Source organism: Camelus ferus, chromosome 21, assembly GCF_009834535.1.
Source record: "Camelus ferus isolate YT-003-E chromosome 21, BCGSAC_Cfer_1.0, whole genome shotgun sequence".
NCBI lineage: Eukaryota > Metazoa > Chordata > Mammalia > Artiodactyla > Camelidae > Camelus > Camelus ferus.
In genome coordinates, this window is record NC_045716.1 from 10609737 (window position 1) to 10627399 (window position 17663).

Sequence of the window (17663 nt, forward strand, 5' to 3'; positions counted from 1 at the left end):
CAGCTCCAGGGAAGACCCGCCCCTGAAGAACACCTAGAATTTCTAAAGCGTACCATCTAAAAACTGCCCTGCCTACCCAGCCCTTCTCCTCAATGGGCTGACAAGACTGTGTAAGGGCAACAACCTAGTTTTGAAATGTGCGTCACCTGAAGAGGTTAGAGTCCATTTTAAAGGGTCTGTGGAGAGCGGAGATGGGGCGGTGGGTTTTCCATGGCACTGCTCGTGAAGTCAGCCTTGGATTACTCATTATGAGATGAAATTCAAGCCAGCCTCTGAACTGCTGGCCTAACAGTCTCAATAGAAACTTTTGGCTCGAGTGAGATCTGGGGTCAGACGCAGCTTTGGTTGAGCTGTCCTTTACCTCAGATTGCATGAGGCAATGTAGTAAATCACTTAGAAGAGTTCCTGGAACATGTCAATTTTTATTACTGATTCAGTTTGGGACCATTCTTAAATATCTTTACGTCCACTCCAGCCCTTCACAGTGGGTCTGGCACGTAGCTGCCGCTCAGGAAGTGTGAGGAACCAAGCCCGGAGACTTCGGCAGCGAAGCCTGACACACGCAGTCATGGGCCAGTTACGTGCAAGGTGGGACCGTGTCAGCGGCCGTTCCATCTGCAGGGAGACAGAGCACATGTTGTCTTAAATCTGTCTCCCATCTCTAGAGACCCTACTCTCTGTCTAGCCTTTTGGCGCAGAAAGCTCTGCTACCTCACTCGAGATCGTTCCTACGGAACCAACCAACAGGATGAAGCAAAGCAAACCGTAGATCACATCTGACCGTCTCTCGTCCTCAGGAGCCTGGTGCATGCCCGCTAAGGCATCAGCAACTGACAGGGGCCCAGCAGGGACGCCTACTCAAGGACACAGTAGAGGAAGCAAAGACGATCAACCCACGCAGTACTGAAGACGGCAGGATGGAAAGGACTTTTTATTTTCCCAGCTCTTCGGGAAACCTCACCACGCTGGAGGTCACACGCAGCTGAGTGTGAAACTAAGAAAAATCCGCGGCTTAGAAAGTATCGTGCATTTATATTTCCTCGATCTCTGGCCGGCCAGGATTGGCCAAGGTCAGTCTGGAAGGAAGCTGGGGGGACGGCCTGGTCTGGACCGTCACACAAGCTGCACGGTTTTGAGCATATCCGACAGGATGTACGAGTCATCCCAGCCCTTCCCAGGCTTCCGCAGGGTCTGCTCCAAGGCCTGGGCCGTTTCCAGGAGCTCCGGCGTGGCCAGCTTCCGCTCAGGGTGCAGCTGACAGAACAGGATCTCGTTCACTTCGCCCTCAATCCGCCGCACGTACAGGAGGGGGAACACCGCCTTGAGCCCAGCCAGCACTGAGTCCTTGAGCCCCATGTCACGGCACACAAGGTTGAGGATAAAGATGCCTGAAGTGGGAAGGAAAGAGTCAGAATGACCGTGGATCGGGGGACGAGTCGGAGACAAGGTCCAGCTCTGAGGAATGTACCCGTTCCTGCCCCAGGGAGGCTGCTGGACTGAGGAGCACACCCACCGGGGCAGTGAGTTCACAGAGGATACGCGGCGTACAAAAGCAGGACCAGAAAAGCATGGGATGTGTGAACCGGGAGAAAGCTTCAAGCTCATTTCTTTCTTAAATTTTTTTTCTTTTTCTTTGGTGGGGGAGGTAATTAGGTTTTAATTAATTAATCCATCTTTATTTATTTAATGGAGGTACTGGGGATTGAACCTAGGACTTTGTGCGTGCTAAGCATGCATTTACCACTGAGCTGGGTCCTCCCCCCAAGCTCATTTCTTGCTCTTCTGTGCTAACATATTTTACCATTCTCCATGCCTCAGTCTCACAAAGAATTGCTTTGAGAAAGAATGTACCGCTAGTAAGAATGTACCAGTTCCACAGAGAGATTACGTTCTGGACATAACATCACACCTTCACTTGACAGCTGAGGTTCTAAATCAAGTTCACCACAGTACCCTAACCAAATCAGAACATCCTGGAGGCTGTGAACGTGTGGACTGAGAGCTCCAGCTTTCCAGTCACAAGGACCTGGAGTTATCTGGTGTCACCTTGGCAAGTCTCTACCTCAACTTCTTCCTCTGAAAACAGGCTGCTATGAAGATGAAGTAACATCCTGCCCAGTCCAGGGCAGGCAGCAAAATTCAAGTGGTTGCCAGCGTCACCATGCTGGTGCGGTTGTGAAATGTGACCACTACTTTGTAAAACTGGGTGGCAGCATCGACGAAAACTGAACATAAGCATAACCTGTGATCTGGCAATTCCAGCCCCACATCTGTGCCCAACAGGGCTGCACACACATTCCACCAAAAGGCATCTACTAGAATGTGAACACAGCACTTCCTATAAAAGACCCAAACAGGAAACAACCCAAAGGCCAACAGCAGAACGGAGAAATAAATTGTGGTATAGTCACCCAAGGATACCACCTAGCAGTAAAAAGGAACAAGGTCAACACAATGCTATGTGTGAATCTCACAAACATGATGCTTAGTGAAAGTAAACAGAGCATCTTCCGTATGATTCCTTTCTTATAAAGAACAAAAACGGGCAAAAAGGAGTTTGCTGGTAGTAGTTAGGATAGTGGTTTTCCTTGAGAAGAGGACCAGTTACTGAAAGGAGACAAGAGGTGGACTTCTGGGTGCTGGAAATGTTAGGTAGTTTGGTGCTGGTAAATGGGTACAATCAATTTCAGGAAACTGACCGAGCTACAATCTTATGTGCATTTTACATTAAAGAGAAAATATTCGCTAAAGGACCCATATACATCCTCCCTCCCCAATCTCCTTTTCCTCATACCTTCAGGAGTCAAGATGCTTTTGACCTTCTGCAGGAAAGGCTGGTCCACAAACGCTGGGGGTGGGCAACTCATTCCCAGGGTTGGGTCCTTACTGTCCACGTCAAACATGATGACATCATAGTGAGGCCGTGCTGGGAGCGAGAAGCACACAAGTCTGTCTTTGCTGGATAAAATGACACCACTTATATTCCTACACCACGTCTCCTCTGTGAGCTGTGGTCGGCATGGCGGCTAAGCAGGAAAGATGACACAGAGGAGGTAGTTTGCCTCTAAGGGCACTAACGTCGCCGTCATGAGCACCCCATGTTTACGATGGGGACTTAATCTCATCTTCCTCCTCCACATTTAAAAGCCCCTTCCACAGACACACATTATTGGGATCTACTCTATGATTATATTATTCAGTTAAGAGTTCATCCATAACAGTGATTTTCAATCCTGTCAGAACATTCGAGTCAAATGAGAAATTCTAAATACTCAGAGAACCTGGGCTGTGCTCCCGATCGACTATGTTAAAAACCCTGGGGTGGCGAGGAACAGACGGGAGGGGAGATGGGAAGCCTCTGGTAGTTTTCTTAGGCTCTCCAGGTAATTCTAAATGCAGAGCTGAGAATCATTGATCTAGACAACGCAACTGCCTCTGCCTTTCAGGGCTGACCCAACAAATGGTGGCTTAAACTTAACTCTGGAAACAGTAAATGTCACCTCCTAGCAGAAAATGTTCTCAAATTAAAGTCAGTGTATTTTTCTCTAGTTAACTGAACAATAGCTCGCTCCAGAAAGAAATGATCTCAGTCAATAGGCGAGAAGGAACTGAGGATGAATCTGATCCACTCCTCACTATAATGTGAAAACAGCTTTTATAAGGGGTGGGCCTGCAACACTAATGGCTTGTTTTTAGCAAACTGAGATGGTGCAAATGATTATTCAGTAATTAATAGATACTGACTTTGGACTGCAGCATGCCCATCACTGCTCACAGTACAGATCTGATTTTGGGTTCTTGGAGAACAGAACATGTTGGTTCATCCAAGTCCAAGGACAGCCACGGCCCACACTTACAGCACCGGGCCCTCTAATAATCTGCAAGGCTGGTGTTAGGATGACGGCCAGGGCAGTTCACAACCGGCTCAAGAGGTAATAACTACAGGACATCACGGACTGATTACCTACCATGTGCCTGGCACCATATTAAGTGCTTCATGTGTATCTGCTATCTTGGGCCTGGGCCCCCAAACTGCTCCCAGCCTCAGAGAGGGAACCCATGAAACTCTGATAGAGTTCAGCTCAGGACACAATTAAATTAAGGCAGCATCTGTCCACCCAGCACCAAAATACTCTCCCCAGGCATCCTGGATTGCTACACCCTTCCTGGAAGACATTCTGATCCAGCGAGAACCAGAGCGTCTATGATGGAATGAGCAGACCAGGAAGAGTGGGTGGCCTGGGCTCCCCCAGTTCACATAAGACTGAATCAACCTAACTGACTTCTCCCTGAAGGACTCACGCTCTGGAAAGCATCAGTAACCAGAAGCCTGTATACTAAAACTGCAAGAGGATCAGGGAAACTATCGTAGAATATTAAGATGCCTTTTGACCAAGCCTGGGATACAAATGATTAGAGCAAAATGGAGCCTTAATTCCAGCAGCGGCCGGGCTATCGGAATCCCTACTAAGATCTGCACCGGGGTTTCTTTACCTCAGCACTACTGACATTTTGGGCCAGATAACGCTTTATTGTCAGTTGGCTGTCCTGTGCATTGTAGGACGTTCAGCAGCATCCTTGGGTGCTACCCACTAGGGGCTAGAAGCACCCCTGCCTAGCGGTTACGACAAAAAAGTGCCCGCAGACATTGCCAGAAGTCCCCGGTGCTCAGAACCACTCATCTAGGTATGAGTGCTGTCCTGCTTGACTTCTGGCTTCACCTCCAGCTGAAAGATTTACACAGCACACCTCCCAACACCCCCCGACACGTCTCCCCCTTTTCCTCACTCAGCTACAGACCTTGGGTTTCTGCGGATGATGAGGAAACGGCAAGGGTACGGGGTCAGAAGAGATTCAGAGGAGGAGGCCACTGGTTTGTTAGCGCCGTTAGGGCGGGAGACGGTCTGCTGACATGTTGCTACAGCCCAGCCCCAACACAGTGCTGAGCGTGTGGCTGACGCTCTACTGAATAGACATGTCAACAGTGAATGAGCAAAGGCGCAGGTGAAAGCCGGGGACGATGCCGTGCCGCCCTCCTGGAGATGCATCCTAGAGGCGCATGCAGTCCCGACAACCCTGGACCAATCCTCCCTCGGCACCGCCGCCCACGCCCCAGCAGCAGTACCCTCTTCTCCCGCCAGGCTGGTGACATAGTCCAGGCCATCTGCGATGTGGACCTTCATCCGGTCACTCTGGGAGAAGCCAAACCACCGGGTGGCCACTTCCAACATGCAGGGGTCAATCTCCACAGCATCGACGCAGGACTTTGGGAAATGATCGTGGACAAAGAGGGGGAGGCTGCCCCCGCCCAGGCCGACCACCAACAACGACAGCGGGGTCTCTGTAACAAAGGTGAGAAGCATCATTCTACCATCTGCTCACTGTGAAGTTCTGTACCAGCCTTGGGGAGGGTAAAAGAGGGAGTCAGATGGTTGGCTCTGCCCAGGGGAGACAGGATTTAGAGACCTGGCCTTCCTGTCTCATTCTAGAAACTCAGGAGTCAATTTAACATCTGAAAACTCAACCTCAGCCTCACAATCCTTCCTTTACCATTTCCGGAACAGTGTGTTATTATCATGGCCCCTTAAAGAGCCACAGCACTCAGCTGACATCTGAGCAATAATCCCCCGCTGACCATTATAAGACCCCCCCGCCAAGGAAACGGGATAGACAACAGCCAACATCTTCCCCGTGATCACAGGACAGTGTAGACATGAGGCCCTCTGCCCAGATTGCAAGTCAAAGGCCACAACTGCCTTCTCAGACACATCAGCCAAGTGAGGGCAATCCATCCACGCTCCAGAAATCACAGGAAAACAAAGGCCCAAATCCTAGACCCAAGCACAGAGAAACCACAGCAACCACAGAGGGATGGAAAGGAGACGAGAAACAGGAAAGAATCACCAAAAGGAGACAGACCCTGAGGAGTCAAGGTAAGAACTGAGATTCCAGGGACATACATCCGAGGTAGGCCAAAAGGACAGGGTGTCTCAGTAAGACATAGTCAGGGACTTCGGGTGAAGGCAGTTACAAGAGCGGACAGAAACATGAACATTTTTGCTCCTGCGGTCAGACACAAACCTGTTACTGCTGATAAGGCTATGACTCCTTTACCTATACTATGCGTTTTATTTTTTTAAGTAGAAATTCAAGATAGAACTGCATCTGGTACTCAAATAATGCATTACTGAAAAGCCAGAAATTCCCCCAAAGTGCAAAAGTATTTCCCCAGAGATGCGATTTTTGAATGTTCCATCTGCTTACTTGGGTACAAGCATGTGTAAAACTTCATCAGGCTGAACAACTTAAGATGTGTGTACTTTACAGATCTCACCGAATGTATTTTTTTTAAATAAATGAATAGAAAAGAAAATTTTAGACATCAGCACATGTCAGCCATTTCAAGATTACAATTTGAACCTAAGGGAGAAGTTATTTGGAAGTTCACAAACTCAGAAGATAGCTGGGAATAAGGAAGATATGAATGTATGTGCAGCTGTCGGTCTATAATTACGGTTCCTAAACTGCAAGGCGGCTGACATGGATCACGTGTGGAATCTTACAGGCCCCCTCCCATGGGAGGCAGCGGTGACCCCCTCACCTAGGAGCTGCTCTGGGTTTCTCAGCAGGGCCAGGCCGGCGATCATGGCTTTGTGGTGCTCACAGCACAGGTAACTCTTATCAATGGACTGCCCCGGGGCTGCAGGGAGGTCCTCTGGGTTATCTGCAGGCTGCTGCTTCTTCCTGTCCTTTTTCCGTTTCTTCTGGGCTGGATCAGAGACAGAGATGAAATGAAGTCGTCCGCGTGGCACGCCCGTCCTCGGATGGTTAGGCACACCAGCAGCAGCATGCTGCAGCCGGCTTGATGAGACTCCAGAACCCAACTGTTAAATATGTGGGAATTTTGTGAACAGGTTGACATGCTGGTAGCTTGAAATCTGGCCATGGTGGCCATTTTTATGCCACAGAAATTGGCAAACGGTACATATCATGGTGTTTTTTTCCCTCAAAGAGAAGGTTGTTAAACATCTAACACACACCACTGGATACCAGAGTCAGAAAAGGAAAATGGTAAAGAAATACCCCAAAACTCAAAACACTGGGAAAACTCACATGAGGAGTACTAGTACTTCTCCTCAGAGAAATGTCAGGCCATGAACAGGAGAGAATTTTATTCATAAATTCTTTTAGGGAAAAGGGACTTAAAGTTACTAATTTCCTCCTCTATGCCAATTATTGTACTAGGAATTTTACTCTTACAACAACCTTGTAACAACCCTCTTATTCCAATTCTTGGCAGATGGAAAACCTGAGGACCTGAAGGGTTAATGATTAATTAGACCCAGAATTAGTCGGCAGTGCAGCCAGGATCTGAACCTGGGATTGCCTGTCTCCAATACCCAGCACCTGCCTACTATATCCCACAGAAAGTAATATGAACCATCTGACTAGACGAGGAAATCCCAGATGTTCACAGAAGGGGGAGACTCCTACAAAAGGCCCCTCTACTTTCCCTCTACCTACTTCCTCAACTGCCCCGGGACACAGCAAGTGGAAGGTTCTGGGTTTTCCTAGGGGCCAGGTGCACACCACAGCAGCACTGGGCACTGATGCGTGAGAGACAGTGTACCTTTCAGAGGTGTCAAACCACCTTTTAACACATCCTCCTTCTTGCTCACCAATACCTCCATGAGGAAGAGTATGCCCATGACAACTGAGTGATACTAAGGCTAGGGAATCGACAACAGTGAAAAACAAAAACAAAAACCCTAACTGGAGGGCAAAATGTTCTTTTAAGCAATTTTACTGAGCTTTCAGTGAGATGACACTGAACCAAACTGTAGCCAGAGTGACCAAATGATAGACAGCACACGAGCCCAACAAACATGGGTGCACCTGACCAAGGGACAGCCTCAGAGAAAGCCGTCCTGCCAGAGTAACCTGACTGAGTTCTGGGCAAATCCATGACCTCACGGGTTTCTGAATTCCCTCTCTCACCCTCCTTCCAGGTGGCCTTGCCAACAAGACAGCATGATCAGGCAAAGGAAACGACCAGGAATCAGGAGACCTGATTTCAGATTCCAAGCCTGAGTCTCTGTGCCTCCAAAGGGGAGAAGGGGAGGGGAGGAGCATGCACTCTTCACTCCATACACTTGGTCTGTGACTTGATTACAACGAGCAAGTATTGCTGTTGTAATACAAACATACCCCCCACCTCAGAGAAAGCAACTGCTGCTCTCCCCATCAGCAGGAGTTTCTGAGCAGCATCTGGGAGACCACTTAAAGGGGATCCTGGAGAACGTGGTCGAGATCCACCCTGGCCACTCCTGTAACCACTGGATAAAGTTAAATGTAAGTTAACCAGAATCAAATAAAATTAAACACAGGGAACTATATTCATTATCTTATAGTAACCTATTGAAAAAGAGTATGAAAAGGAGTATATGTATGTATGTGGATGGCTGAAACATTACATTGTACACCAGAAGGAGTACAAGGATACAATGTTGTAAACTGACTATACATCAATAAAAAAAGGTCACTCTAAAATATAAAAGTACTACATTAGAAAAAAAAAACTGAAAAAAGCACTACATTAAAAAGAAATAAAAAATAAGAATCCTGAAAAAAAGGCATTACATTAGAAAAAGAAATAAAAAATAATAACTCTGAAAAAAGGCACTGTATTAAAGAAATAAAATTAAAGATCCAGTTTCTTAGCTACACCAGCCACGTTCAGGAGGTGGTCAGTGGCTACCATACTGGATAGCCACCTGGACAGTAAACGTCTCCTTCACTGCAGAAAGCCCTACTGGACAGCACTGGACTAGATGACCCCTAAGGCACCCACCAACTCTAAAACCCTCTGAAACACGTGCTTGTAGGTGGCACCATGGAGGGCAGGGCTCACCTGCACCCTCTGGGTTTCTGGCTCACCTCGCAGAGGCCTAGTGAATTAATATACAGATGTATACGGAGCACCCTGTACCATTGGTGGCCTCTAAACTGAAGGCACGAAAGTGATTATCGCATGTATTTGGTAAACCATTACCCCTGCCCCTTATCATTGCAGAGCCAGGCTCTGCTCAAGAACACAGCATCCACCTCTCTTCTGCTTATCACCACTCACACCCTCAGGGGCCAGACGGTTAAGAGGACGACCTGCAGGGCCACGTGCCTCCTGTCGCAGGTATCCAGGTCTGTCCTACAGCTCCCCGAGCTCCCGGGGCTTTCTGACCACCCCACCCACCCATGCCCCATCCACGTGGGCCCCCACCATGCCCTGGCGCTCACCTCTGTGAGACGCATCCTGCAGCAGCCTGGCTTCTGACTGCACCACGTTCCGGTTGCTGAGGAAGATTAGCCGCCGAAAGTAACGCTTGTCGTCCCCCTGCACGTCCTCGATCACATAGTCGCCACTCAAAGGGCTGCAGTCTTGGTGCTGAACAGTCCGGACCCCAATGTCCCCACCCACAGACAGAAAGGGCACCTGCAGGAATGGTGGACATGGGGTCAAACACTAGCTCAATTAAGAAATACGAGAAATGATAACCCCTCCCCTTTGTGAGTATGTGAGGCATCCCCCTGCCAAGGTTCTGCGCAGCAGCAACTCCAAGGTTGGCCACTCTGTTGAGGTACTTTTCTGGGGTCTGTGAATACACCTCAGAAGGTTTAACTCACCCTTTTGAAAACCAACTGAACAAAATAAAAATCCCCCAAACCATTAGTGAAACACAGTTGGTTCTCCAAAAGACAACTATGACCTCCTCAACAATAATCCTTAAAAGGAGTTTCACCAGCCCAGGGCAACAAAAGCTGGAGGGAACCCTCAAAAAGGGACTAGAATCATAAGAGAAGGACTCTGAACAGAGAGAAAAAGAAAATCCAGGGGGAAAGCAACTGCTCTAAATCTGGAGAAATTTCTCCCTCCCCCCAGTTATTCTCATCTTTTTTCTGCATTCTTCTAAACAGGAGAAAAAATACATTTCCCCCGCTGAACTTTTCCATTTCCCTTCTCATCTTTACATCTATTTCTTTTTAAAGACCTGCAGAGTATTTAATAACTACCAGGGACTCCCAACTTTGCAGAGACATAGGCCCTGTTCAGAGAAGGCCACAAACGAGCCTCCCCACAGGATCTGGGTTTCTCTGATGGACACCAACCCCAGAGTCTTCCAGGAAGAATCAAACACACATTTATCTATAATTACCAGTCAGTCTAGTGGGCAGAACTGCCAGCTGGGAACCCTCTGGCCTGAGTTCTTCTTTTCAGATGTTATTTCAGCACCAAGCCCCCAGGTACCTGAGCTTGCCCATCTATCAAGAAGGATAAACTCCTTTCTATAAAGTCCTTGCAATAAAGTCACCTGTCAATTACCCTGTCTTGTGACCAGGACAGCACAAGACAGATGGTGTCAACTGATCATACCGTATCACTGTTTGGGCTAAAACTTTGTTTCCTTCCCAGTGAAACATCAGACCAGGAATGTTAATATCCTGAAAATTATGCTGAGTTGTTTTGAGCCTTTTTCATTCTACCTCAGATAACAAGGGTTCTAAGAAGCAAAATGGCCAAGGAAGACCTGTGCAAAGTGAGTTAGGAGAAGCACGGTCTGAGTAATCAGCAGCGTGAAGCTGGAGCTTGCATGGTGGAGAGCGTTTCCTTCATGCCATCTGGGGGCCCCAGAGACACAGATGCTACCGTGGGTCTCAATAAAGGCAGCCGCCCACCTTCCTCTCACTGCCTGGGGCAAGGGAACGTCATTTCTGACCACTCAGCTTTTAGCTGCTGACGTGCCTCCGGGAACAGGCTAGGCTCACGGACCCTAGACATCCTCTGTCTTCCTGGCTGCTCGCATGACTTCTGCAGAGACCGTGAAAGCTGCGGCCAAAACTTCATTACCTGCTGCTGGGCAGGCATCCCGGCCGGGGCCAGCTCCATGACTCTGGCCGACAGCTCGGCCTGGATGCTGTCCATGCTTTCGTACTGCTGACCTCGGTGAAGGGCCACTGTGACCAGCCTCCTGAAGCCAGCGCTGGCTGCCAGCTGCTTCCGGCCCTCCTCCATGCCAAAGAGCCACTCGGTCTCCCGACCCTGGGGGACTGGAAAGAGGCACCTGTTGACTGAGCGTGCCAGGAAAAGTGTTCAAGCCCACAACCAAAATGCCCCACGTGGTAGAGGGCCAGCCCCCGCCCAGGCCCAGCATCCCTTCCAGCTGGGACCTACGGAGGGGCGGTTAATTCCCTAGCACACAATGCCCAGAGCAAAGCTGCCATCAATCAGACCCATGGCAGGACCCCGACTGGAAAGGCAGTGTAAGCATGTATGTAAGGGGAGCGGGGCAGGTACCTAGGGCAAGAAAAATAGCAATAATGGTAACACTTATTACATGCCAGACATTATTCCAACCAGTTTACCAACTGAAACTAATCATGTCCTTACAGTAGCCCAAGATGCAGGGAATATTATTATCCCGATTTTATAAATGACAATGTTAAGATATAGAAGTTATATTATTTGCCCAAGTTCACACAGCTAGTAACTGGTGAAGCCAGGCAGTCCAGCCCTAGACTCCAAGCTCGTATCCACTGTGCTATGTGTTCCCAAAGGCGGACAGTTGGGGAAGGGAATACTGGGGAAAATGGATTTGATGTCAGGAAACAAATTACCAGCACGACATAGCAACACCTCACATTTGTCCAGAATATTCGACTTTTGAAAGCTTTTCCTCATACTATCTCTTTTGATGGTTACCAAGGTAAATCTGGTGTCATTTACTCCTTTCAATAATAACACTAACATTTGTAAGACTTATCACATGCCAGGCACCATACAAAAAGCTTTTATACCTCTCACAACGACATAACTGTGATCTCACTTTAGAGATGAGGAAATCAAGGCACAGAAAGAAAAGTAATGTCACACCACCAGGAAGGGACTGAGCCAGGACTGGAGCCCAAACAGTCTGGGTCTAGAGCTCACTTTTTTAGCTACTCCTCTGGACTGTCTCTCTCAATTCAGCAGAGAAGCACAGAAGCTTCTCCAGGTCCCCAGCTCACAGGCTACAGGGCTGGGACCCCACGGCCTCACACTCCAGGTTACAAAGTAACTGGCCTCTCTACAACAGGTGACCTGCTGAAATGTATCTGTATTACTTCTCCCACCTCCCTACCAACCCCATTCTCCCACTTTATCAAGCCTTTGCAGTGGAAGATGGGAAAAAATTAGCCTCCAATTCAAGCAGGCAGCTGGGTAGCTGCTACTTCCCCTTCCTCGTGCCTTGGCCAGTCTAACCTCTTGAAGTGCCTCCCCCTGTAAGATAAAACCAGCCAAGGTATACCCATCCACCGAAGCCCCAGCCCCAGCCCCTGTAAGCCAGCCCCTCCAGGGAAGAGAGGGAGCAATCCCAACTCACTGATGAAAATGGCAAAATGACTGTCCCGCGATGGTTTCACAGTGGGGCTGTCCACCACGTGGAGGGTGTAGCGTGGCTCCCCCGTGTCCCCATTGCACAAGTCCAGAGACACACTCCCCAGCCCGGCCTTGCGGTACAGCTGGCTGCACAGCCAGGCATACTGCTGCCGCTCCCGCACCGCCTCGGCCAGCCGCTCGGCACTCTCCAGCCGCACAGGCTTGCCCTGCTCCTGAGCACACAGCTCAAAGATCTGAAGGGCAGAGCCAGGGACTGGCCTGAACTTGGTCATGATGAAGGCAAAGACAGGCAGGGAGAACCGAGGCTCTGCTTCCAACACCTGGTCCTGGCTGTTGGCCACCTGGTGCACCCTCACCATCCACCCCTCCCGAGAGAAGTGACCCACTGCTTTCTTCAGGACGTGAGCCTGAGCCAGGGAGATGCAGAGGTAGCGACCGCCCACCTGCAGGACACGGCCAACCTCAGCCAGCATCCTGTCCACCTGCTGCAGGGTCTTCTCGTCCTCATCTGTCAGGACAGCGTCCAGGGTGCCTTTGTCCAACACCACCTGGAAGGAGGCATCGGGAAACTCCATCTGTGTCATGTCCATCTTCAAGAAGCTCATCTGGGGCCGTCGGCCAGCATTGCGTTCTTTCATTTGCTTGATGACAACCTCACTGATGTCAATGTTCACTATATCCTGATAGCCCACATCGTACAGCTGCTCACTTAGCTCTGAGTTACCACACCCAATCACCAGCACCTAGGGGAGAAAAACCAAGATGGAAGTGATTGAGGCAAAGGAACAACCTTCAGGTACTCCAAGGGATCATGTCTTGTCTTGGCTGTTGCATGTCTTCAGAAGGGGGAGATGCTACTGTCAGGGAAGAGCACCATTACAGAGCTGATTCTAGGCTCCATTTTGAAACACCACTTGTTAAAGGAACTCACCATTGACACACCACACTCAGCTATAACAAGGCAAGTTATGTAGAAACAGACTAATCAGGATTGTTCTTTTCTCTGAATCAAGGATTTATTACACAAGAATTGATAGAAGTCACAGAATCCAAAAACACTAGTTACAGCTGAAATCTATTTGTTTTACTGTTGAAAACCTAGGTCTGGCATAACCATATTCCACTCATGCCTTCGGCTCCAACTCATGATATCCTATTTGCTGAAACAAAACATAAAACACAGATTGTTGTCTCCCTCTCTGTACAGCAATCTCCCATTGATCTTTCAAAATTCTTCCCCGATGTCACTGTCTCTGGAAAAGCATGGTACAATGACAAGTGCATAAGCTTTGGAGCTAGATGGGCCTAAGTTAAATTCCCATGTGACCACTTACTAGATGTATGATCTTCAGCAAGAACCTGGCTCTCAGAACCTCAGTTTCCTCATGTGTAGAGTTCGTGTACCACCACTCACCTGGAAGTTTATTATGAGAACTCAGTGATTAAACCAACACACGTACACAGCACCCAACATAAGGCTTGGCTCTTAAAGGTTCCTCCTTGAATGTTCATTTCCTATCCTTTTTCCTTCCCTACTTCCTATTATTGTATTTAACACTTTCCACTTCTGGAACGTGCCCAAGATTTAAATCTTAACGCTCTTGTGGCTTAAGCGCTGAGCACAGCGCCTGAAAGTCAGTAAACCCGCAACAATTATTTGATAACAGATTCATTTATCAGTAAAAGTCACAGGTGCTGCCAGCTCCACAGGGATGCACAGTGGCAGAAAAGCAGTTTCTTCACTAGGAGGAGATATCTAGGTTGCACCACTAAAGGAGTCATTCTTCCAGTAGGGTTATTAATTCAAGGATGAGCTGGGGGCGGAAGCTCTGTTATCTGAAAACCTTTAAAAGGATATTTTGTAATTGCCTTTCAGCCAGAACATTGCATGGAATCCTTAAAATATGGGCCCAATTAGGGCTCTCACGCCTGTCTCGGTCTACCAAGTGCATTATTTCTGTTATCACGTCCCACCTTCCAGAACACACACAGGGCTGCCAGGCCGCGCTCTTACCTTTTCCCTGGGCTTGATGTATTTGTGTAGCACCCCGCATAGTTCTAGGTAGGTTCCATACCACTCGAAAGCTTTCTTTCCCCGCTGCTGGAAGAACTTCTCCCAATAGTCAACGGAGCCAAACTCCTTAGAGCTTTTAGGTAAGAGATTCATATTCCCACTGCCCGAGACGCGTCTTTAAGACTCTCCTACTCCCTGTGCTGTACCATCGGAGGACGGGCTTCCCCACACGCTGGCTCTGGGACACCGCAGCGGGAATTCTTTCCACGAACAAACAGCCACATTGATCTGCACCACCCCTCCCACCTCAAAGCCCAAAGGGATGACCCTTACACTCCCACCACGCGCTCTAGACACTAAACCTAATAAACTCTCACACCCTGCTCCGCGCCCAATGGCCCTGCCCCCACGTGGGAAGCCCCTCACATTTTTTTTAGATCTTGGTTTCAGAACCGGCAATCATATCCGGGTGTGAGGCTTCGCGATTGGTCGGCCGCCCACCATGCCAGCAGCTCATTGGTTAGTGATTTTGGTTCTTGGAACCTCATTGGCTGCGACGCGCTGGCCTCACGCCGACGGCTTCGTCGCAGGCGGCGCGCGTTTACTTACGTAGGCCGGAACGGGGCGGGGCCGCCGGCCGGAGGCGGGGCAGGAGAGGCCCGGCTGGCTTAGTCCCTAGTTCGCGACCGATTGCTGCGCGGGAGCATTCTTCTCAGCTCTGGGCTTTCCAGCCGCGGAAGAGAGCGCGCAGGCTTCCCAGGCACTGTGTTTCTTTCGCCCCGGAGCCAGCTTCGTCTCCAGTTCTGGTCACGAGCCACACAAGGGCTGAAGGGGACCGCGGTGGGCACCCTGGAGGAGGGGGTCTCCGAGAAGAAAAACCTGTAAATTAGAAGGAAACGAGGCAAGGGATGAGTAGAACCAAGTCCATAGCAGAAGAAAACTGCCCATCCCAGCCATGTTAAATTCTGCATCTCCCGCCCCCACCCCCCGCCCCCGCCTTTACTTGTATAATTCAAGTTTAATTTGGAGGGAAATGGCCCTTGGCTCAATTTTTTCGGCACCAGAACATAAGATGCCACTATTAATAATGTAATAACATGAAAATTCAGAGGAAAAGAATAACAACTAGGTGTTCAGAAGTGGGTACTCTCCCTCCTCCTCTCAAAGCACAGTATGCAAAACTTAAGACTCATTTTGGTAATGGGCCTCCTTAGGTCGTCATTCTGATGTCATCTATTAAGTAGTTACTACTGCTTGTTTTATGTGTTTAGTGAACATAATGTGCTTTCGGATGCTCATCCAAATACCTAAGTAAGTTCCTGTGAAGAACACTGTTTTAAAATACATGCATCATTGAGCTTTCACAGCATTACATATTGCAAGGGGGAAATTACAGACTGGGGGCAGGTAGGCTTGGAACTGAGCGTTGTAGTCTGGGCTGTTTTAGACCTCACTAGCATAGATAGCCAAGTAGATTCTGTACATTGGTTAAACTGGGCTTGAACTTTGGTTTAAAGGGGGTAGTTCTCAAACTTTGCATGCATCAAAATCAGCTTGGGGGGCTTAAAAAACAGATTGCTGAGCCCTAGCCCCAGAGTTTCTGATCCACCAGGTCTATAGTGGGGCCCAAGGATTTGCAGTTCTAACAAGTTCTCAGGTGATACAGATGTTGTTGGCCCAGGGACCACACTTTGAGAACTACTGCTTTTAAATATAATTGCGATAAGTCACATCAAAGAAAATCTATTTTCATATACGGCTTGCTGGGTTCACATCATTTCCTCTCTACCTAAGATAAGGTGAGCTGGAAAGAGCCTCTGAGGTGGCGTCTGCTACTGCATCATGCAGGGTTCCTAATGGGTGAGATGTGGGCTCTTGCAGAGAGCATTTATTGAGGGCTGAGGACACTGTCCTTGAACAGCTATACAATACCCAAAAACCCAAAAAAGCACAGCCTCTCCCCTCTCACTTCAAGGATTTATTCAATTCAACAAACATTTAAACTGACTAATATGAACCAAACTCTGTGGTGAAAGCTAAGGATGCAATGGTAAGCAAGGCAATTGTATGGAAGACACACATCAAATAATTACAAAAAATAATCTGTAATGAAGGTTCGTGATATGTGCTGTGAAGGAGAAGCATAAGATTCCACAAGATCAGATATCTTTGAGACGTCTTCTGATTTAGGGGGTGACTGAGAAGGCTTTTCTGAGGAAGGGACAAAAATATTTTTGAAGATTCTATAATCTGACTGTTTTGTTAAATACTGCTCACCTAAACTTGTTGCAGTAGCATCAGGATGACGTAGGTAAGAATCAAGAATTTTCACCCTCTGCAGTTCTCTTCAGGAAACTCCTTCTTTTCCCTCTCTCTCTACTGTCCTTTCTGATAAGGACATGATATTAGAAAAGGTCATAAGGAGTGATTTCAATCAGCGCAGCCCGAGCTCCACCCCTTATTTGATGCCCTAAAAATACAATTATTGTTTGCACTATGTCTCAGACCAAGAGGGTAAGTAACTCACCTATTTCCACCTGTGCCTGCCTAAGAAAGCAGTAACAACCAGAGCACTTTAAGCTAAAACTTGCTGGGGAAGCTTCCTGAAAGTGTATGAATGACTAACGCAAAAATACTTTAGATATATAATATTAGAGTCTGTCTTTTAGAATACTCATAATTGCAACATTTCTCTCAAGTTTTGCCTGTGAAATACAATTAATAGGTATGTTATCATTAGTGTCCTTGGTTAATTTAGGCCAATTAGATATTAAAATACTTTGTATTTTATTACGATCCTCTGAGTGGTTACCAGTATGATTTTTTTTAATTGAAGTATAGTTGATGTATAATAGTATATGTTACAGGTGTACAATATAGTGATTCACAATTTTTAGAGTTATTACGAAATATTGGCTATCATCCCTGTGTTCCACAATATATCCTTGGAGCCTATTTTATATCTAATAGTTTGTACCTCTTAATCCCTTACCCATTGTGCCCCTCTCCCCACTGGTAACCACTAGTTTGTCCTCTATATCTGTGAGTCTGCTGCTTCTTTGTTATATATACTAGTTTATTATATTTTTAATTTTTCTATTTTTTATTTTTGGCAGGGGCAGAAGAGGTAATTAGGTTTATTTATTTATTTATTTTTAATGGTGGTCCTGGGGGTTGAACCCAGGACCTCGTACATGCTAAGCATGCGCTCTACCA

General features: G+C 47.9%; 1 protein-coding gene across 2 annotated transcripts; it reads right to left on the minus strand.

Annotated features, from left to right (window-relative positions):
- Positions 1–904: 904 nt before the first annotated feature.
- On the minus strand, positions 905–14904 carry EEF1AKNMT (eEF1A lysine and N-terminal methyltransferase). Of its 2 annotated transcripts, none has more exons than XM_006192073.2 (8): positions 14448–14904; positions 12417–13176; positions 10904–11103; positions 9295–9490; positions 6602–6769; positions 5126–5341; positions 2795–2926; positions 905–1388 (listed from the first exon to the last, which is right to left on the minus strand). In XM_006192073.2, the coding sequence occupies exons 1-8, from the start codon at positions 14598–14600 to the stop codon at positions 1114–1116; spliced, it is 2100 nt and encodes a 699-aa protein (XP_006192135.2). In that variant the 5' UTR covers positions 14601–14904; the 3' UTR covers positions 905–1113. The 2 variants fall into 2 exon arrangements, with proteins under 2 accessions (XP_006192135.2, XP_014420951.2); XM_014565465.2 differs by lacking the exon at positions 14448–14904 and adding an exon at positions 13768–13837.
- Between the last annotated feature and the right edge of the window lie 2759 nt (positions 14905–17663).